At 36.2% G+C, this 23,926-nt stretch overlaps 1 protein-coding gene across 1 annotated transcript in view; it reads right to left on the bottom strand.

Moving 5' to 3' along the window:
• The window catches only part of Polr3D (RNA polymerase III subunit C53), a 90,883-nt gene that overhangs the window by 26,830 nt on the left and 40,127 nt on the right, over positions 1–23,926 (bottom strand). The window contains exons 5-7 of the mRNA XM_090403914.1: positions 12,154–12,284; positions 3,245–3,362; positions 2,314–2,463 (exon numbers count right to left, since the gene is read on the bottom strand). Coding sequence (XP_090260040.1) covers positions 2,314–2,463; positions 3,245–3,362; positions 12,154–12,284 — 399 coding nt within the window. The remainder of the gene's footprint in view (positions 1–2,313; positions 2,464–3,244; positions 3,363–12,153; positions 12,285–23,926) is intronic.

Here is a 23,926-nt window from a genome sequence, read left to right as displayed (position 1 = left end):
GAATGTGAGAATTACAGAGGTATTTCCCTACTGAGTGTTCCTGGCAAGATCTATGCAAGTATACTTGAGAAACGGTTGAGAAGAATTGTGGAAGAAAAGCTTGGTGAAGAACAAGCTGGATTCAGGCCAAATAGAGGCTGTCAGGATCAGATCTTCACTTTACGACAAATAGTCGAGAAAGCATGGGAATATAACAAAGATCTGTATTTAAGTTTTGTTGATTTGGAAAAGGCATATGACAAGGTGCCAAGAGAGAAGCTATTCAATACGCTGCAGTTATATGGTGTCAATGGGGCATTATATCAAGCAATACTTAGTCTTTATTTGAGTTGTGAGTCAGCAGTTAGAATTGAAGGAAGTACAGGAAGATGGTTTAATGTTAAATCTGGTGTGAGACAAGGATGTACATTATCCCCTCTGTTATTCATTATCTATATGGATCACATTATGAAGGAATGTGGTATTAAACCTGATATCAAAATTGGAGATGTTAATGTCAGCTCTTTGCTTTATGCGGATGATGTTATACTTCTAAATAAATCCGCTACAAGTCTGCAAGATTCTCTGACTAAATTGAATAGCTGTTGTAATAGATATGGTATGAAGGTCAGCAATAAAAAGACAAAGACAATGAAAATAGGCAGAATCATTGAAAATGTCAACTGTGTTGTGAATGGAGAACCTGTGGAACAAGTAAAACATTTCAGCTACTTAGGCACAATTTTTACTGAAGATGGTAAACTAAATATAGAAATAGACAACAGAATCAGCAGAGCTGGTATCGTGGGAAGTCAATTGAATAAATTCATATGGAATAAGAAAGAAATTAGTCGGAACACTAAATTAGCTGTATACAAGACTGTGTTCAAACCAATTTTAACTTATGGATCTGAGAGCTGGGTCAGAAGTAAAACACTTGACCAAAGACTAGAGCCCGCAGATATGAGAGTCCTGAGAAAGATTAGAGGCATGAACAGATGGCATCAATGGCAATATCATATTAAAAATGAGGATATTAGGAAAGAACTTGACATTGTCAGCATCCAGGAATGTGTTAGCAGAGCTAATCTCAGGTGGTATGGTCACTTAAATAGAATGGGAGAGGAAAGATTAGCAAAACAAGTGTTCTCTGCCAGGTTGGCAGGAAAACGACCCAGAGGAAGACCAAGATATAGGTGGATTGATACGGTACAAAGTGCCTTAGACGATAGAAATATAAGATCTGATAATGTTGGAGTCTTGACAAGTAACAGACTGATTTGGAGGAAAATTGTAGATAGGAAGTTAGTAATGATGTAATTTTTTCATGTAGTACTGTCATATCCTGTACACCCCTTGAGGGTACATGGCAGGAATTTGATGATGATGATGATGATGATGATGAAGAACACTAATCCTAATCACATCCTTAACCTTAATCCTAATCACATCCTTAACACTTTCTCAGCCAATGGCTACCTCCCAAAAAAAAATCCAAAAAATACTAAAACCAGTTAGCCCCAACCCACCTCCCCCCCCCTTTCACAAAAAAGATTACTCTAAATCCATCACCATTCCCTATATCCGAGGCACCTCAGAAAAAATCAACAAAAACCTAAAAAAACATGACTTGACCTCTTGTTACAGACCATATAGAAAATTGGCATCCCTTATCCACTCCACTAAAGACCAACTACTTCCCCTAGACCTACCTGGTGTATACCAGGTCCCTTGCAGCTGTAAATTGTCCTACTTTGGCCAAACAGGTAGGACAAAAAAATATCAGAATCTCAGAACACAAGGACTACATCCGATTTCACCAGTACAGCCACTCTGGGCTTGCAGACCATGCTCTGGATACTCACCACAGAATAAGGTGGAAGAAAGCCACAATAATACACTGCAGCAAGTTCAAATATGAAAGACTATTCATGGAATCAGCCTCAGCCCTTAGGAATATGTCAAACCTCAACAAATTTGGATGCATGAGACTGCCCCAAATTTGGGAAACATATATCAGAAGAACTTCAGCCCAAAGGCCAAGAACACCTAATATAGCCTGCCAGGGGGACACTATCAGGACTTTAGGAAAACGGTAGCTTCCTCGCTTCGTTTCTTATTTGCTGTTATGTAGTACTTGCTTGCACGTGTCTTTATCTTAAGTTTCCATGAAGATGGCAACGTGATGTTGCTGAAATATCGGAAAGTATATATTAAAGTTAATTTAATTTATATTTCTAGTGTACGCTGTCAATTCCTTAAGTATTTAGTTATCATGTTTAACCAGCGTATAAACCTTTCTACAAGAATAACTATAGAGGGAATTAACAGTACCATTGCCATCTGAAAAAAGTTTTTTGGCAGTCATCTCTGTATCATCATCATCAACTGCATCTGATGTCACTTCAGGTCTCCGTTGTATTTTAGGTTTGCTTTTTGCCTTCTCCTCCACATCCATTGCGATATCTTCAATTTCTTTTTTAACTAAAAAACAGCAAATGAAAATAAAATACATCATTAATAGGCAATTCAAAAATACATTCAATTATATTAATTCCATAACTGATGCACAAAACTGTAATCTAATATTACATCCAACATTTTTGTTATTATTACATGGTACCTCCATGGGGTTTAAGGACTTATTAAGGGCGAGCACTCTACACCACCTATATATAAATAATTCACCAACACAATATGCCATCTACCATCCACTAATAATCAGAAACTGTAATTGATTCTAAATATATTGGGAAAGTAACAGAAAGTATATTAATATTTTTTTTATTTTGCAATTAAAAAAAAAAAAGGAAATTAGGATCTCCACAAAGATCTTATCACTACCAAGTAAATAATTCAATTAACCTGAACATTAATTTTTGAATTACTAAGGAAATCAAAAAACAAAAGATGCACAGTTGCATTGTTGTTATTATAAAAGAATCAGGATAAAAGGATTATTAAACATTACTATTTGAGTCATTTTAATGTGGTACAATGGTATTTCTGAGCCAAAAAGTGAACATTCTTGACATTTCATCACATTCATTGTCATATTATGAATTTTAAAAAAATCACCAAAAAAACTGCACATTTTAATTATTAATTAATTAATTTTTTAATTAATTGCGTATTAATTTTTAAAAAATTAATCATCATGGTTCTGTTTAATGGCTTTACAGATCCTCCATTATGATAAGATTATTTTTCCAAAAGATACATCTTGTTTTTTTATTAACCAAAGACTAATTTTCAGCAATCATACCTTTAACTAAAGATATGGCATCAAGTTGGTCAGCATCTTTTTTACATGTCTTGTTAAACTTTGCAAATGGCAATTTCACTGGTTGAAGACTTTCATCTGTTTTTATATCATCAATAAACTGAAAAAAAATAAATAATAATAATTTAAGATATTTTACAACTTACTATGTACAATAACCAAATAAAAGTAATAATTGTTTTCTTTCTTTAAGTATAATGAAAGAATAATTGTTTTCTTTCATTATACTTAAATATGGAATATTCAGGTTTACTGAAAACTAAACTAAAGAAAATAAATGGCCTTTAGATACCACCATAAGTTTTATTTTTTTCACTCAAACAAATTTCATTATATGTATACCATGCTTACCATTTGTACATGAATTCCTGAAAAAAATCATACTTCCTTAGTTTCACTAAGGAAGTATGATTTTTCATTATCCTTAAGAGTTATCATAAATAATCTCAACACTGAAACATTCGTTACAAAAAAACATCTAGAAGTGAAACCCATACCATTATGAAAGGCAACTCCTAAAGTTTTGAGCAAATTCTGTGAGAACTGATGTAACTCAAGCCATAATCATCATGTGTGTTGATACTGTCATGGCCATGTCAATACAATGGCAACTCAGTAGGAGAAAGGTCAGAAGTAGAGAACCTTTTTTCATTAGAAGTTCAAAAGTTCTCTAAGTTGCCCCATCAGGCCACTATTGTTTGGGCTGAAGACTAAGCTGCAGGATAGATTTGCCAACTTGGTTGAGTGGATAATGTCTCTGCTCTCCGACCAACAGGACATAAGTACAAATCTCATAACAGGCATGGATGTCTGTGAATATCTTTAGGTGGAAGATGAATTTGGCATTGTGATAGGATGCCATGTTGTAGGCCTATCTGTTCAGCAAATTATTGAGAAATTGGGCCATTCCAGGTCAACAATCAGCAATACCATACTGAGATGAAAGTGCAGGGAGTCAACTGCATGTGCTACTCGCAGTGGATGACCCACCACACTCACTGACCATGACCATAGGGTGCTATGAAGAATAGTAAGTAAAAAACGCAAATTCTTTGGCCAATACATTCAATGTGAAGTTCCAGAACAACTGGAACATGAAACTGCACAAAAACATTCAAAACCAAGCCATGGGTTCCCATGGAAGGATAGCAATATGCCAGCCAGCCATTACCCAAAGCAACATGCAGCATCGTCTTCAGTGGCACAAAGAGTGTGTACAGTGGAACATGGAAGCTTGAAAAGTTGTATTATGGAGTGACAATTAAACTATACCCTCTACCGAGCAGATGGACGGGTGTGGTGAATGCCTGGTGAACATCTCTTACCAGAATGCATAACTCCAGTGTGAAATTCAGAGGTGATGGTTTGGTCTTGTTTTTCCTGGTTTGGCCTCAGACTTCTGTTTGTAGTCCTAAGAACATTGAACTCCAAGAGATATCTAAACATTCTGGACAATGCAATGCTTCCTACTTTGTGGCATTTGTATGGGATTGAGCATTGTCTCTTTCAACAAAACAATGAACTGAGTCTTAAAAGGCTTCTGCTGTAATAACTGTGTGGTTTGTGGACATGAACATCAACACACTTGACTGGCCTCCACAGAATCTGATCTCAATCCTACTGAACATCTGTGTGATAAACTGGAGCGTCAGGTGAGGTCAAGGGATGTTTGACCCATAACAGTCCAGGCTCTCATTACATGCCTACAGGAAGAATGGTCCAAATTCCCACTGATTGCTATCATACACTTGTAGTATGCCCTGAAGAATTGCTGCAGTCATTGCAGTGAAAGGAGGTCACACATATTATTAAGGTGGGTGTCATGCCTCTTTGTTTCTCATGCTATGGCGTCCATTGACTTCTTTCCAAGCTGTGTGTATGCATATTATTATTATTATGTGACACCTTCAGGGAGTACAAAGACTCATCAATCAAGGGAGGACACCTACTCTACAACACTTTGTCTCCACCCCTCAATCCACCAACTACAATGAACCACAACTACACCAACACCAATAGTATTTTCACAGACAATCACAAACATCCATGCCGTTGGCGAGATTCGAACCCGCAGGCTTTTGGATGGAGAGTGGATACACTAACCACTCAGCCAACCAGGCCAGCATTATATAATATATCAGTGGTCACTAATGAACAGGTGAAGTAAAATACATTGTGTACTGGTTAATTATCAACTTTATCTTTTCAAGGTGTGTTCCACTGTGTGTGTGTGTGTGTGTGTGTGTGTGTGTGTGTGTGTGTGTGTGTGTGTGTGTGTGTGTGTGTGTGTGTGCGCGCGTGTGTGGCTCTGGCAAATTCATCAAGCATTCTCAGAAAAAGGGATGCCTTCCTAGCTGAAGGAAATGCTAACTCGACGTATTAGGTCGTAGAGGCCGCTCATCAATCAGTGTATCACCTCTGCCTTACTTATTAGAAGCCTCAAGTGGCTGATGTTTGGTCTCTGGAGAAGGTTCTACATTTCTTCCCAACCCATGCAATATACATGTGTGCACACATGCACACTTTCATATAATGTGATATATTTTAAGCATGTGAAACAGTGGAGAACCCAAATCGTCTTTGAAAAACACTGCTGAGGGCATGTTTTGACAAAGACTGGGGGGGGGGGGGTGCTCTGTATGGGTAACTATTACAATAGTCTTATTTTCTTGCTGCATGTCTTCATTCTCTAATCAGCCATGGAAAGTAAAACAAATAATCAGTGTCACTTCTGTTGATAAAAGCTGCCTTCAAAAAATAACATCAAAAATTATAACCTGAAATAAAGAGCCAACAGGCTTCACTTCGGCGATGCAATATTATTCAAATTAAATGTGGGATTCAATATCCACTTAATTTGAATAATCAAAAATTATAAAAAAACAAAAAAAACATACCAAAAAATAATTTCCATATCCATTTCAACATCTGCAGTATAAACACAAACTTAAGTGTTGCACACCATCACTTACTGACACCTAGAGCTGACCTGTTTTTGACAGAATCTCAAATATCAACTACAACCACCACTGTACATCTTGACTAACAAAGCTACATTCTGAAGGATTCCTTCTGCAATCTGCTATTTTATGTAAGAGAATGCCAAATGAGGGAATCTCTCATTCTGACTTTGTATGGCTCATATGGTAATGTTCATCTACTGTCTTTATCTTTCTAAGTTCTCAAAATTCCCTTCTTTGACATATTATTCCTGACATTTGGATGTCTGTAGTCCAACTATCCAAACAGTGATGCTTAGTGTGCATGTAAGCATCACTTTAATGCCACAACTCCAATTGGCTCCCTTGTTCCAGTTCCATCAATCAACCAAGCTGGAAGAAATTTCAAAGTATTTGCTCTAAGCAATAATCTAATACACATGGTCCATGTACCAACCACTGGTGTATACAGTGGTGATGAAATAATAGATAATCCTCTCCATTTTTCCAACATCCTTTTTTCTTATTTTTAAACCAGTTCTTTCTTATTTTTCTTATTTATTAGTAAGTTTTCTTACTTTTTAACCAGTTCTCTTTCCATGTATGCTGCACAGGTCACCTCTTCTTTCAGTACCTTAGACCATAATCTTGTGATGGTTTCCTCTCCTACAGAATACTCAGCCACTCTCAACTTCCATTTCCTTTGGCACTACAAAGTCCATGGTCAGACTACCATGGACTTTGTAGTCTGATGTTTGATTCTCCAAAAAAATAAAACAGATTATTCCTATTGGAATGCAGGCTTTCAGCCCAGCAATTTATGTCTGTGACAGGATTTACACATAATACATAGTTGCACACAAACAGAAACTACATTAAAAAAATGTCAGTAACCTATTCTTACCTAACCCTTCATTCTTCCATCCATCTGTCCAACATATACTGTAGAAAAATCACAAAAAAAGGTTCTGGGAAGAAATGCCATTAAAAACAACAAAAAAACTAGAATGATTAAGAATCTCACCTGTCACAGACATTACATCAGAAGAATATCCAAATGCATGACAAAAACTTTGAGGATGGAATTCTCAGACCAGTGAAAAAACATTTACTAACATTCTACTACAGCTACTGGAATAAAACCATACTAGAAAAGGATTAAAAATCCTTTACAGTTCTTCCAGTTAGTCTCAATTACAGAAACATCTTCAGGAAGTACAATATAAAACTTGTAACATATACACAAAGGCAACACAAAACTAAGTGAAACACGTGGAAGAATGACTACAATCCTAACTATGTGGGACACTCTCTGTGTGCACCATCAGAGGCTTCAGACGTAAACTGGGAGTCAAAGTATACATTTCCCAAATTTTGGGAAGTTTTATACATCCTGAATAATCTAAATAGATATGGATGAATATTTTTCATTACAAATTATACATACCAGTAGATAAATATGCAGAAGAATGGAGCAAACGAGTTGATTGTATTAGCTGGCACAAATGATTTGAAAGGTGAGAAATATGCAATGAGAGAAGATATGAAAGCGTTGTTAGTGGAAGCAAAAACAAAGAGCAAGAAAGTAAAGATTGTGAGCATGCGGCCTTGATATGATAGGACAGAACTGAGAAGAAGGGCCATGATTGCCAATGAGTCAATGAAAAGATTGTGCAAGAGGAATGGTGTATAGTTTACTGATGTATGGAGTGAATCTGATGAACGAAAGGATTTATATATGTCTGATAGACCACATTTAAATGGTTTTGGAGTTAGATGTGTGGAGAAAGTGTTGTTTAGTGAGAATGTAGTGGTGCAAAACCAGGGAAACTAGAGAAATTAGGGAGGATGAAATCAAGCATGAGTCTGGCTTGTGATGAATAAGCACGTGTACTGTAATGATTATGCAATGCCGAATGGGATTTCACAGGTCTCCAATTTAAATGGGTTGGTAATAACATTATACAAGGGTAACTAAGGGTACAAAGGGACATTGAAATGCATGTATATGAATGCAAGAAGTATCAGGAATAAGGGTGAGGAGTTTTTGAGGAGGCATTGATAAGCTCGACTTGGCCAAAAATTATAGGCATACCTGATTGATTGAAAATGATATAGTTACAGGGATAGAATGTAATGGGTATTATATTTTCAAGGAGGTAGAAGGAACAGAATAGGAGGTGGGATATTGTTGATGATAGCTGCAAAATTAGAAGTTAAAGAGGATAACTGGGACTAAGGGAGAATTAGATGCTGTCTAGTGTGAGATAGAAGCAAATAGGACAAAATACGTTGTTGGATGCTGCTAGAGACCAGAGAGTCCACAGGAAGATGTAGATGCCATTTATCGGCAGATCAGCACAATGAGTGTATGCCGAACAATTATTATGAAAGACTTTACCCACAGGGACATCGAATGGAGGAAGGAAAGGGGGGTATAGCAAGATGGAAGTGGAATTTATACAGGTGCTAAGGGATAATTACATGAAACAACATTATAAAGGGTACAAATGATTTGAGGGTATTGGATCTGATAATAACATCAGATGTGTCCATAACTCAGCCTCCAACTGGGGAGAGTGACCATACAGTGTTGTTCTGGGAAGTTGCAAAACATGTGGAGTTCTCTATCAAGAAGGGGTTTATGTTCAACTATAAGGCTGGTGATTATGAGAGACTCAGGAGTCATTGTGGAACAGTGCCACGGCTTGAGAAGCAACAAGAAAAGAATGTCAGTAGTGCATGGCAAGGTCAGAGATTGCTTGAAAGTAGCAGTACCAGACTGCATACCTAAGGTCAGGAGGATAAACTAAGTTAACATTAAGTGGATGAGTAGAGATATAAAGCAAGAGCTGTGAAAAAAAGAAAACACTGTGAAGGGAATCTAAAGTGATCAGCGTACTCATGAGCAGTAAAAGTGCAAGCAAGAAGGGCAATAGTATGGTAAGAAAGGCCAAATCAGACAGAGAATTAGCTAAACAGGCAGCCAAAGTAAACCCAAAAGAGTTTTTTTGTTATGTAGCAAGTTAGAGGAAAAATGACTATGGTAGGATGACTTTAAACAATGCTCATTATATGGTAGGAAAGTGACTGAACCAAAAGAAATAGCTGAGTTGCTGAGTAATCTTTTTGCAAACGTGTATCATCCAGGTGGTGATTTTACAGTTGCTAATGTCACAGAGATGCATATCAACAATGAGGTAGATGAACAGGAGTTGTCAGCATATTAAAAAATATGAATGTGAACAGAGCGGTGGAACTGAGTGGCATATCAGCCTGTGTACTACGTGAATGCGTAAGAGAATTGGCATTACCTCTGACAAAGTTGTTCAATCTAAGTCTCAGCTCTGGAAGGGTTCCAAGGGAGTCGAAAGAGGGTAAGATAGTACAATCACATAAAGGTGACTCCCAAGACAGAGGTAACTAACTACAGACCAATTAATATATCAGGAGTGGTTATTAAAGTATTGAAAAAGTTGGCGAAAGGTAAAATACAACAGTGGATGGATAGAGATGTGACAATGGGTAAAAAGCTTTGTAAAGGGATGGTCCTGTCTTAGTAACTTATTCACATTTTATAATAAAGTGACAACAGAACTGGATAAAGGTAATGGCTACACCATGATACTGCTCGACTTTGCTAAGGCATTTGACAGAATACATCTGGAAAACTATTACAAAAGCTGGAGCAAATGGGAATGGATATGAGGCTAGTAGTATGGATAAGGGGGGGGGATGACAGACAGACAAGAGAATAGTATATGGTGGAGTGGAATCTAAGAGAATGACGGTGACTAGTGGAGTACCTCAGGGTTCGGTACTAGGGGCCACTACTCTTTAATTTGTATATCAATAACATAGGGAAAGATTTTAGAAGGGATATTTAGTAGTTTGCTGTTGATGCAAAATTGGGGAGAGCAACAGTTGACAAAAGTGATGTAGATATCCTGCAGGATGATTTAAATAAATTTGCATTGTGAATTGTCAATTTAATGTTGCAAAATGTAAGGTTATGCACTTCAAGTTGAAAATGTTGCATATGGTGTGTCATATTGATGGTACTGGATTGCAGGAAATTGATGAGGCTAGGGACCTGGGGATAATGGTATGACGAAAAGTTGAAGTTCAGAGGGCATATTGCAAAAGGTGGTAAAATAGCTCAAAGGATTACTTGGATGTTGAAAAAAAAAAGTAAAGAGAAGGAAGTTATATTATCCCTCTTTATAAGGCTATGATTCAGCCACATCTTGACTACTGCACATAGATTTGGTCACCTGGGTTTCTTAGGGAGAAGGAGGTGGTGGTCCAAGGGATTCAGAGAAGAATGACCAAGATGTTGACAGATCTGTGGAATACCTGCTATGAAGATAGGTGGAAAAGAGGAGACATGATAGAAACGTTTAAGGTACTAAAGAAATTTCATAAAATTGATGTAAGTGAAATTTTTTAATAGATGACAAATAGAGAACTAGGGGCCATCCATGGAAGTTGTGTAAGAGTGTGTTTAGTGTGTGTGTGTGTGTGTGTGTGTGTATGGACCATATTTTTTTTGCATGGAGAGTGGAATGGATTGCCAGAATTGGTTGCGAGTTCTATGACAGTGAATGGATTCAAGGATGGGATATGTGCATATGATGGTTTATTTTGGTCTTCTGCGATGAGTCTCTGGACTCCATGGAGATACCTCAAAATAATAACAATTGTACATGCAGTCGACTCTCGCTAAGAAACATTAACTTCATTCAATATGACTCACTTGAAAAAGTAATGGACAAATGCATTTCCTTTAGCAATTCACTTTTCATTGATTAGTTTAGAAATTCATTCAGCATAAATGTAATTTTAAAGAAAATTCACTGCAGCAGATCTTCAACTATAACAAATTAGTTTATAAGTACAGGTATCCCTCGATTAATGCGGTTAATTAATCCCTCGATGTTACTGTGTATATCAAAATCGTGTTAATCAAATCTAATAATTAATGGTAAAAATTACAATTTGTCCATGATCAATTACTGTATTAATAATTCATTTTATATGGTATTCTTTTAGGAAAGATAAAAAATTAATGCAAAGTAAATGTTTAATAAATACTTGCACCGCCATTATTTACTGCAATTTTTTTATCAAAAGTCGTTTGAACAGTTTTAGTTTTTTTCTTATCGGCATAAATTCTACGATAACAAGCAAAATGACTCTCCAGACTTCAGCAAACAAGAAATAAAACAAAGAAAAAACACTGCAAATATAATACATGATGGTACAAATTAAGTGGATATTGAATCCAACATTATTGCATAGCCGAATATAGAAACTACAAGAGTTTCGTGCCGAATATATAGAAACTAAAAGTTTCGGCAGATGCAGCTCATAGTAAAGGTGGAGTAAGTCCAGATCACTTTCCTTAGTATTTTCCATAATGTAAAGCAATCTCCTAGAGGACATGTATGATAAATAAGCCTTTGGCTCTCTATTTCAGTAATACATGATGGTTTATTTATTTTCAGTTACAATCTAGAAATTATTGAACAAAGAATAAAAAAAAACTACTAAACCATACTATACTAACATCGAAGGTCGCAGTATCTCTCAGATACAATTTACTGTCAAATATCACAAACCTTTACATAACATGTGTTAAACCAAACTGACAGCAAAAAACAGTGTGGAATATCACTCATAACATATGAATGCACGGCTATTCATAACCTCCAAGCTATACACTGAATTGTGTAAGAATATTTATATTAAACATTTTGCATGTATCTGTCAGAGCAGCTGCTAGCTCCGCAGAGTTAAAGGCGGGTTAATCAAAACTCTTGCTGCGTATATCAAGGGATTGCTGCAATTAACTTCACCGCGTTAATCAAGGGATACCTGTATATTAATACTGAACAATTCACATTTAGGAGATTTATACATGAAGAAAATGAAAATACACACTTAGCTTACATCATCTCGTAATAAATCTTTCAGCATTGCTGCATCATCATCCTTTTCTTGCTTAGTTCGTATTGTGGTAGGAGTGAATTTTGGCATGGCAATATGCTCCTTAACAGTGTCCTTGGCAAAGCGTGAAGATACTGTAAAAGAGAAAGTTCTAGCATTAGGATATATATGGAAGTATTTATTATGACTATAAAAGTTGAAGGAGAGCAAAAAACAGAGTATAATTCTAAATATTCTACTTATTCTTTAAATAGAACAATAAATTTCGCCTTCCCAGAAGACTTCAGGTGCATAAACACAGAAAGTAAAAAAAAAAAAAGCAGAGAAATACAATGCATATTACAAGAATATAACTGTTACTACATTAAAAATGGATTGCTTTCATATATACGAGGTGGTATCGAAAAGTTTCGAGACTAGCTCTGTTTAAGAGAAATTACTTTATTTATCTACATTTACACACTATCACCTTCAACATAGTCCCCTTGCATATCAATACAGTGCTCCCAGCATTCTTGCCACTTCTGGAATGTGTCTTGGAAGTCTTCTTTTCGAAGCATGTCAAGCACCTTTTGCGACTCAAGCTGGATCTTCATCTTTGGGAAGAGGGCGAAGTCTGCAGAAGCCAAATCTGGCAAGTAGGGTGGGTGCAGAAGTGAGATCATGTTGTTTCTGACGAGAAACTCATGTGTGAGGAGAGCTCAGTGACAGTGCATTGTCGTCGTGGAGCATCCAGTTTTTCATGCACCACAGATCTGGTCATTTTTGCCGAATGTCCTCCCTCAGATGCCTTAAAACCTGGCAGTAGAACTCGCTATTAACAGTCTGGCCCCTAAGGACGAATTCTCGATGCACAATGCCAAATAAGACGATGAGCATGCACTTGGTCAAGCTGTGGACCTGCCTCGCCTTTTTTCGGTCGTGGAGATGATGGGCTCTTCCACTGTGAAGACTGTTGCTTCGTCTCAGGGTCATACCCGTACACCCAAGTTTCGTCACCAGTAATGATCCTCAAATTTCACGTTTTTTTCAAACGTGAATTTCATGTTTGCTCTTTGTTCTAACTTGCTGTCCATGATGAAATCGCAGATGTGGTAACGCAGGTGTCAGAATAGCATCAGTTGCACAGCTCCTGATGTACACAGGACAATATCTTTTAGCACACTGACATATGAAGGTAGGTGCTCCCTGTGACTGTGCATACAGTCTTGTGCTGCCATCTGTTGGCGTGTTACAAACCTAGTCTCAAAACTTTTTGATACCACCTCGTATATAAGGATCAAATATATTAAAGACCAAAGCTAGATAACTGGGAAGAGACCTCCACACAGCTATTTAAGGAATAGAACTGACTGGGACTTCTGCTTCTGACCTGATGTCCAATCTTTACCTCATGGTAGACCAAATTAGTAAGTAAATATCTGAATAATGAATGAAGTGAATGGTCTGGCAATTTGGGATTTGGCAAACCAAACTATATTCTTATTGACCTAAATAAAAAGATGATAATGGTACAAGATGAACCATTATGCCATTGGGGTGTTACCTGGTTAACCTCCCAAACGGCTAGGACGTCTATAGACGTCCAGCTAAATCTGGATATGATTCAGCTCACCTGTTGAAAGAACCAGGATAAGAAGTGCAATTTGACCTCCATGTCCATTAGAAGGTGTGATAAACCCTCACGCTGAAGAGAACGGTTAATCGGATTATCTCACATTCGTAGCTGCCTCTCAGTTGCCTATAACAAGAAATGCACTTCCTTGTTCTATGCTGGGTAACTGGATTTTAGTTATATAGGATAGACTAAAAATAGAGAAATTATTTATATTTTTGTTTTCTCTTTTTATTGTACAATACAATTTTAATGTCTGGGCAAAATAAAGATCTTGCATAATTTCTTCACTTAAATATTGCCTTACCTCGGAGAACCAATTTAATTTTTAATCACTCACTAGACAAAACATTTTTCTTTGTTCTCGAAGAAATTAATTCACGATAATTATTTGAAATATTTTTTTAAAAAAAGAAAAGAAAACTAGTTACCGACGTTCCAGATTATGTTATTTTTATTTTTGTACAAAACCATCAAAATCGAATAATACTTCACAGATTTCCTTTAGGACACGCTGGAGCAACTTTGCTTTATAGAGAATAACATGAAATTCTTTAATCATATCACTAAATTTTTTCTTTATGTTATATAGTAATCTACTGTTCTTTTTACTTTCACTTTCTTGGTATTATGTTGTTAGAAGTTGAGAAGTGATTACCTCAGGCTTGGCACATCACTTCTCAACTTCTAACCACGTGATAGATTGGGAAAATAGCTCAGTGCCATATATAGAGAATGATTACAGATCCAGAATATTCAAAGAAGCAGCAGTGGTCCTGTGAACAGGAAACAACCTCAACTGAAATCAAGGAGCAGTATTAAAGGATATATGGAAGAATCTGATTAATTCATTGAGTTTAGCGGAACTACAGTACGCTAAAAACTATGTAACGCGTGTTCACAATAATAACTGAAGCATCTCGCTACATGCACACATTGTTACGCAAGCTGTTAAATTTGGTGTACTAACCGTTGTAAATGGTTCTGTATTAGTTCGTTTTTTTGCATTTATTATTTTTTTGTTCACCTTTTTAGTCTTGACAAAGCTAGACAGTAGGCTAGTGAAACTAGTAGGTGTTCTTGTACATAGTTGTATTAAACAGATGATCTTATATAAGAATAAGTTTTATGTTTATCTTTCTCTAAATCCAGAGTAATTTAATAATAAGGTGAGACACCTTTTGGCAACTCGTATAGGTAAATATGACTTCTCCATTTCTTCCACCTTCGAATCATCACCTCTGGGTCTGGCTTCCACTGATGAGACCTCAATAAAGGTCGAAACCGGTCTGGGTAGTGGCCCTTCCCTTAATGCATAGCATTATACGTGTCTGCAAGGAGATGTACTTTACATTATGGGAGATACTAAGACAAGGAGTGATGAGAGCTTGGTCCACCTTTACCATGAGTTACCTAAGTCCTGAAGATACTTCAGGTGCAAACCTTTGTTTGCTTACACTTGGATAAAGGATTAAAATAAATTTATTATAGTCTAACCAAGTGGAAAAAAACTTCCGACAAGTATTAATAAAAAAAGAAGTGGAAATGGCAGAAGAATTAGAGAAGTACCACACTGACATGATTGGTGTTACTGATACAAAGAAAACAGATGAGACAGTTCTACATAACAGTTATGAGATGTTATATACAGGCAGTAATGATTGAGGCAAGGAAAGAGTAGGAATAGCATTAAACACTAAACACAAGGATAATCTTCTTGAATAGCAAGCAATATCAAGGAGGATAATGTGAACAAACATCAAAATAGAGAAGTGGACAATGAGAATTAACTGTGCCCATGGTCCCAGAAAAGATGTACTAAAGAAAAAGTGGAGGAAGTTTTTGAGTTGCTAGAAAAGGCACTGACAAAGAAAAAGTTGTTTCTCACTGGAAATCTAAACAACAGAATGTGAAATGAATACTAAATATAGAGAAATGTTTGGGGAAAATTTGGAATAAAGAACAATGCTAATAATAATGATAAATACCTGCTGGATTTCCGTTCATTAGATAGAATAGTACTTACTAATACCATGTTCCAACATAAGGATATGGACAATTCACAAGCAGAGAACATACAAGAAATAAGTCTCACTGATTGTTACTGTAGATAGTGATATCGGCATGTTTGTTCACAACGCAGGAGTATACAGTAAATCTGAAATAGGAAGTGATCACCTGCATAAAATTGAATATCATATTGAAAAGAAAAGGCTTTAAGAAAGTTTTAAAAAGAATCAAAGTCAAGCATCTTTCAGAAGAACAATAGACTCAAATATATAAATATTATTCAAGAAAAAAAAAATGAAAGATTGAAAACAAGAATCAAACCTTATTGACTCAGTGGCAGACTCTGAAGAATACATTAAAATTCAGCTAGAAAGGCACGTGATAAAGTTGTCTGCAAGGAAAACTTCAAAGGCACTTGTGGAAAAGAGGGAAACATATCCTAGCAAGTAAGTCAGCTTATTCTCTGAGAGAATAAATATGTACAAAAAATGTAAGAAAGCAGTGTGTAAAAGTATCAAAATAAAATGTTATGGAAAGCCTGGGAAAAATATTGTGGATAATATCATAAAGATGGCAAAATGTTCTGGAGATTACTGAAAAAGCTTAAAAATACAGGAAAGAGTACTATAAAAGAAATCAGTGACATACAAACTGAAGATAAAGATATTCTAGACGTTTTGAATAATTACTTTGAAAGACTGTTAAACAAAATAAGAAATGAGAAACATTCAAGAAAAATGTAACCAGGAGTACACATTTATACTTCTGGCAGAAAATGCAATCAAAAACCTTACGTATGGAAAGGCAGAGTACATGACATTCAATCAGAAATGTTAAAATATGGAACTAAAAAATGTTTTAATAATGGCTGAACTATATAATTCAAAAGGCATGGTCAGGAGGTCAAATTATTGATGAAGTAGAGTTCTAATAATATCTATAAAATGGGAACTAAAGCTGAATATGAGATTTATACAGGTTTCTTAACAAGTGTTGCAGGTAAAATTTATCCAAGCATACTTGGGAAGAGACTAAGAAAAATTGCAGAAGGAGAAACTTCAACAAACTGGGTTTAGGCCATATAGGGACTATCAAGATCACATTTTCATTTTAAGACAAACATTCAACAAATCACACAAAATATAATAAGGATTTCTATTTAAGCGTTGTAGATCTGAAAAAGGCATATTACAAGGTGCCAAGAGAAACTCTGTTCGATATACTACATACTGTAAATAGGACATTATATTGAGAAGTACATAGTCTATATTTTAAATCAGCAATTAAAATTGAAGCTAATACAGAAAGATGGTGTAATGTGAAACAAGTTTTAAGACAAGGATGCTTGATGCCTTCACTGTTATCCATCATCAATCTATATGGATCCCATTATGAAGGAAAGTAATATTAAACCTGATATCAAAATTGGAAATGCTAATCTCAGCTCTTTATGCAGATGAAGTTATACTCTTAAACATATCTGGTATCTTTAACTAAACCTAAACTGAATAACTGCTTTAAAAAAATTGACATGAAAACCAGCAATAAAAAGACAAAGACTGAAAATATCATGAAAACATTAGACTGCATCCTGAATGGAGAACCTGTAGAGCAAGTAAAATATTTTAACTTAGGCACAATTTTTAGTAAAGATGGCAAATAAAATAAGGAAACAGACAGATCTCAGCAAATTATGTAGAGACCTACTTGCCTCCCTGCCACAAAAAACACTCACCCAAGACCTGCCCTTCTCCCTGCCAACCATATTTTAAATAATGTCTCAACAAGCCAATATAAGCGATTGATGGCTGTATTGGAGAATATTTCCTTTGCGTGAGAACCATTTCAAGAAAAGATCAATAAATAATAAGAATAGGAAGAACAGTAAAAACAACATTGATTTCTTGGAAAATATAATCACATCATCAACAAATCCTAATATGTACTCTTGGGGGGGGGGGGGGGTACAAGATAATTATGGTAATACCACATGAATATAATATATTCATGAAGTACTACAGAAAATACAATTTGTTACATTAATTTGTAGTAAGAACAGCCCTTTATTATTATGCATATTCTTCTGTATTTCTTAAAGTTAAAAAAAAAATTGTTTAGAAAGTTGCTTTTTATTAATTAAAAAGCATTATATTTTGTCCAGTCTGCAGCTATTTGCCACAGGCAAATGGACAAACATATCTGTCACGACCTGGAAATAGACAAAAGACATGAACAAGACTTTCACTAGAAAAGCTGGTGAAAGCACTAAACTAGCTGTTTACAAGAAAGTATTCAAGCCAATTTTAACCTAGGATCTGAGATGGGCCAGAAATAACACAGTTGATCATAGATGAGATACCAGAGGGGGGGGGGGGAGAAAGAGAGAGAGAGATTAAAGAAAAGTTAGAAAAGTACATGGCATTAATAACAAAATCATATTAAAAATGAAGATATCAAGAAGGAATATGACATTGTTAGCATTCGGCAATGTGCAAGAAGGGTTCCCAGATAGTTAAGATCTGACAATACTGGAATCCTCACAGATAAGACATTTGGAAGAAAATTGTTGATAGGAAGTCAGTAATAATGTTAACTTTTCATGTAGAATTATCATAATATCCTTCACAGTAAATATCAATAATTGTATTATTATTATAGCAGTGTCTCCATGGAGTCAGAAGACTCATTGTGGGAACCCTACATTGACACACTTAACCATTATTCATTATTCATTAGGGGTGCTTAAGGGTCAAAGCTGTATAACTGAGAGGAGACCTCCACATAGCCTTTAAAGGAATGCGGAGAACCGACCAGGGCTTCTGACCTAATGTCCAATCCTCACCTTCTCGTGGTGCACCCTGTTGGGTATCTACTTTGATACTGAACGAACGAGGATGGGCTGGCAATTTGGGATTTAGCCGACCAAATTGTATTCTTATTGGTTAAACCAAAATAAAAAATGATGGTACAACATGACAAAATTTCATGCCGGCTGGGGCGTCGCCCGGTTAAACAAGGCCCCCGTTGTTTTCGCCAGGGAACCAGGGCGAACAGCGAAAAGTCAGCTACTGGAACAAATCTGAAAACAAACCCCAACTCAACATCACCAGAGTTAAAGATCGGTACTATCAACGTAAGAAGCCTGAATGGCAAAGAAATGGAGCTAGCTGAGGAATTAGATAAGTACCAGATCGACATAATAGGGGTGACTGAAACAAAAAAGACCAAAACTGGTGAGATCTTTCTGAGCAATAAATACAAAATGTTATATTCAGGCAATAACAATCAAGGAAAAGAAGGAGTAGCCATAGTATTCAACACAAAATACGAGGCTAATCTTCTTGAATGGCAGTCAGTCTCAAATAGAGTAATGTGGACAAATATGAGAATGGGGAACTGGACAATGAGATTTATTTGTGCCTATGGTCCCACAGAAGGTTCTACTAAGGTAGAAGTGGAGGAATTTTTTGAGGCTTTAGAAAAAGCAACTGACACAATGAAAAATGAAAAGTTGGTCCTTGTTGGGGATCTAAATAGCAGAGTAGGAAATGATTGTGAGACATACAAAAATATTTTGGGAAAATTTGGAGAAAAGAGCAAAGCTAATAATAATGGCAAATATCTGTTGGATTTCTGCTCAGGACATGGACTGGTTATTACTAACACCATGTTCCAACATAAAAATGTGCACAAATTCACATGGAGAGAAGAGGCTAGGAATAAGAAAAGTCTCACTGACTATGTTATTGTTGATAGTGATGTTTTCTCCCTGGTGCAGGACACCAGAGTGTACAGAGGATTTGAAATTGGAAGTGATCACTATTTAGTCTTGAGCAGGATAAAATTGAATTTCATATTGAAAAGAATAACATGTAAGAAAGTTTTAAAGCGAATAAAAGTTGAGCAGCTCTCAGATGTAAATTGTAGACTAAAATACAGAAATATTATTGAAAAGAAAATGAAAGAGTTTGAGAACAGGAATCAAACCTTGGAGATTCAGTGGCAAACTCTGAAGGAAACATTGATTGATTCTGCCAGAGAGGCATGTGGTGAGGTTGTGTGCAAAGATAAAAAAATCAGAACTCCCTGGTGGACACAGGAAGTTAAAGAGGCAGTGAAGGAAAAGAAGAAAGCATATCAAAAGTTCCTGGCAAATAAGTCAGCTTTTACTCTTACAGAATACAGAGACAAATGTAAGAAAACTAAACAGTGTGTAAAACTAGCTAAACAAAAGTTATGGGAGGACTTTGGCAAGAATATAGAAAATAAATATCAAGAAGATGGCAAAATATTCTGGAGGTTGTTGAAGAAGCTTAAGAATGGAGGAAAGAGTGCAGTAAAAGGAATTAGAGATGATAAAGGTGAAATGAAAACAGGAGAAAAAGATATCCTTGAAGTATGGAGTAATTACTTTGAAAAACTGCTAAATGAAACAAGCAGTGATGACAGCACAGTGATAAAAAACACTGACCAGGCATGCAGTCAGGAATACATATCCATACTTGAAGTAGAAAAAGCCATCAAAGGCTTGAAATGTGGAAAGGCAGCAGGAGTAGATGATATTCGACCAGAAATGCTGAAGTATGGTGGTATAAGAGTCTTACAGTGGCTGCACTGCATAGTTCAGAAAGCCTGGACAGAGGGACGAATTCCCGATGATTGGAGTAGAGCTCTCATAGTACCCATATATAAAAAGGGAAATAAAACTGAATGTGAGAATTACAGAGGTATTTCCCTACTGAGTGTTCCTGGCAAGATCTATGCAAGTATACTTGAGAAACGGTTGAGAAGAATTGTGGAAGAAAAGCTTGGTGAAGAACAAGCTGGATTCAGGCCAAATAGAGGCTGTCAGGATCAGATCTTCACTTTACGACAAATAGTCGAGAAAGTATGGGAATATAACAAAGATCTGTATTTAAGTTTTGTCGATTTGGAAAAGGCATATGACAAGGTGCCAAGAGAGAAGCTATTCAATACGCTGCAGTTATATGGTGTCAATGGGGCATTATATCAAGCAATACTTAGTCTTTATTTGAGTTGTGAGTCAGCAGTTAGAATTGAAGGAAGTACAGGAAGATGGTTTAATGTTAAATCTGGTGTGAGACAAGGATGTACATTATCCCCTCTGTTATTCATTATCTATATGGATCACATTATGAAGGAATGTGGTATTAAACCTGATATCAAAATTGGAGATGTTAATGTCAGCTCTTTGCTTTATGCGGATGATGTTATAATTCTAAAAAAATCCGCTACAAGTCTGCAAGATTCTCTGACTAAATTGAATAGCTGTTGTAATAGATATGGTATGAAGGTCAGCAATAAAAAGACAAAGACAATGAAAATAGGCAGAATCATTGAAAATGTCAACTGTGTTTTGAATGGAGAACCTGTGGAACAAGTAAAACATTTCAGCTACTTAGGCACAATTTTTACTGAAGATGGTAAACTAAATATAGAAATAGACAACAGAATCAGCAAAGCTGGTATCGTGGGAAGTCAATTGAATAAATTCATATGGAATAAGAAAGAAATTAGTCGGAACACTAAATTAGCTGTATACAAGACTGTGTTCAAACCAATTTTAACTTATGGATCTGAGAGCTGGGTCAGAAGTAAAACACTTGACCAAAGACTAGAGACCGCAGATATGAGAGTCCTGAGAAAGATTAGAGGCGTGAACAGATGGCATCAATGGCAATATCATATTAAAAATGAGGATATTAGGAAAGAACTTGACATTGTCAGCATCCAGGAATGCGTTAGCAGAGCTAATCTCAGATGGTATGGTCACTTAAATAGAATGGGAGAGGAAAGACTAGCAAAACAAGTGTTCTCTGCCAGATTGGCAGGAAAACGACCCAGAGGAAGACCAAGATATAGGTGGATTGATACGGTACAAAGTGCCTTAGACGATAGAAATATAAGATCTGATAATGTTGGAGTCTTGACAAGTAACAGACTGATTTGGAGGAAAATTGTAGATAGGAAGTTAGTAATGATGTAATTATTTCATGTAGTACTGTCATATCCTGTACACCTCTTGAGGGTACATGGCAGGAATTTGATGATGATGATGATGATGACCATTATTCATGCAATGCCTATCATACTTCTCCTTAAACTCATTCACAGACAAAGCACTCATAACCACCTCTGGCAATGCATTCCACACATTTACCACCCTCCAGGCAAAAAATCTAGTCCTAACACCCTTGTTAACCATACACTCACACAATTTCCAGGGATATTGTCCGGTTCTCTCCATTCCTTCCTGCACTGTACAGAAAAAGGTCATCAGCATCAATCCTATAACACCCCCCCACTCCCTAACAACTTATATGCTTCTATCATATGCCTATCAGCTAATTTTTGGAGTGCACAGACCTTCAATCTTTCCTCGTATAGACCTGCAACAACCTTTGTCACTCACCTCTGGATCCTCTCCACCACTTCTTCATCACCAAGGAATCCATGTGACCAGATCTGTGCACAATAATCTAGATGTGGCCTTATTAATGTCTTATAAAGTGGAACTATAACTTCCCTATCCTTGCTTGTCAATGTGTTCTTCAACAACCATGTAATTTGATGTCCTGTTTTGGCCATCTTTGCAATATGCCCTCTAAACTAAAGTTCTGTATTCACAATAAACCCTTGCCTCATCGACTTCTTGAAGCTCAATTCCATTAATATAGTATACAGAATGTGATCTCATTCTCCGATCACCTTATACTTAGCCCATGTTAAATTGACAGCAATTTACCTTTGCCACTAGCATATTTAAGCATCATGCAATATATCTACATCACCTTCATTGACTATCGCTCCTCCCAATTTTGCATCATCAGCAAACAACTGGATATTTCCTGTCAAATTATTTCAAATATCATTAATGTACAAATTAAACAACAGAGATCCAAGTACTGAGCCCTGAGGTACACCACTAGTCACCTGCCTTCTCCTGGACCCAGCTTCTCCATAAGTCATTAAACTTCATACCAGTAAATGTCACAACAGGATTATTACTTGAGTTCTCTAAAAATAAGCTGTAGAGAAGAGGACTGCTTGAAGATAGAAATACTTTATGAGCCTTAAGGGTCATCCCCTCACACAATAATGTTACATCAACCAGACTTTCACTAGCAAGTAAATTATCAAAAGCAGTTAATATATTAGATTTATGATTGCATCCTTTCAAGCAAATTTTCTGCAATCTTGTAGTCATATTTAGTACCAAACTAATATTAAAATAACATACTTATATTAGGATTTCTTAACCAGACTGGACACCATAGTACCATCGACAGATTCCTATAGCAATATAATGTACGCACACCTACCATACTGTAATATACTCCTACTGAAATCAGTTAGGCTTACACATTCACTACAGTTTCATAAAGTATACTCACCAAAAAACCAATTCACAATTTACACAAACCTCTATACAATGTGCTCAACCTAAACATCATAATATAAAAAGAAATATTCTGCTAAAAAACATGAACAAGTTTACAGAACTAAATCAACTACCACCCATACATCACAGTGTAATATGATTTATCATATATATGCTTAAAAAGTCTTAATATACTGTTTTCTAAAGTATTAAGCCAAAATGGGAAATTCAGACAAATAATATAGACAAATCTATAGTACATATGGTCTTCGAATAATCAAAAACTCAATTTACCAGATCATTAAATGACTAATGTGTCAAATTGCTGATAGAATAACACTTTGTTACAGTACTTTTTGAATCTATTCTCTCCAACAGAAAGATCTGGGTCCATATTGGCAGAAAAAAAGAGCAGGCCCAGATTCCTTCGCAACGGTCTTCCTCAGAGCTCTGTGTTATCCCCTATACTTTTTAACATCTACATGTATGATCTACCTCATATCAGATCAAAGCAAGTATATATACGCCGATGACCTAGCGATCTTACATCAATCCACCTCCTTTACCAACCTAGAATCAACCTTGAATACAGACCTGAACACCCTGGAAGAGTACTTCAAGCAGTAGCACTTTCGTTGGCCAAATCCAACGAAAACAGTGTCCTCAGTATTTCACCTGTACAATGCAGAGGCGAATCGACAACTCAACCTTTCTTTCTGGGGAAAAACAGTACAATACGAGCCTCACCC

The sequence above is a fragment of the Typopeltis vanoorti genome, chromosome 14 (genome assembly GCF_054136105.1).
Source record: "Typopeltis vanoorti isolate ZY-2024b chromosome 14, IOZ_Tvanoo_1.0, whole genome shotgun sequence".
In the NCBI taxonomy this organism is placed as follows: Eukaryota; Metazoa; Arthropoda; class Arachnida; order Uropygi; family Thelyphonidae; genus Typopeltis; species Typopeltis vanoorti.
The sequence above is the reverse complement of the archived record's forward strand: the minus strand, read 5'-3'. Positions and strand labels throughout refer to the sequence as shown.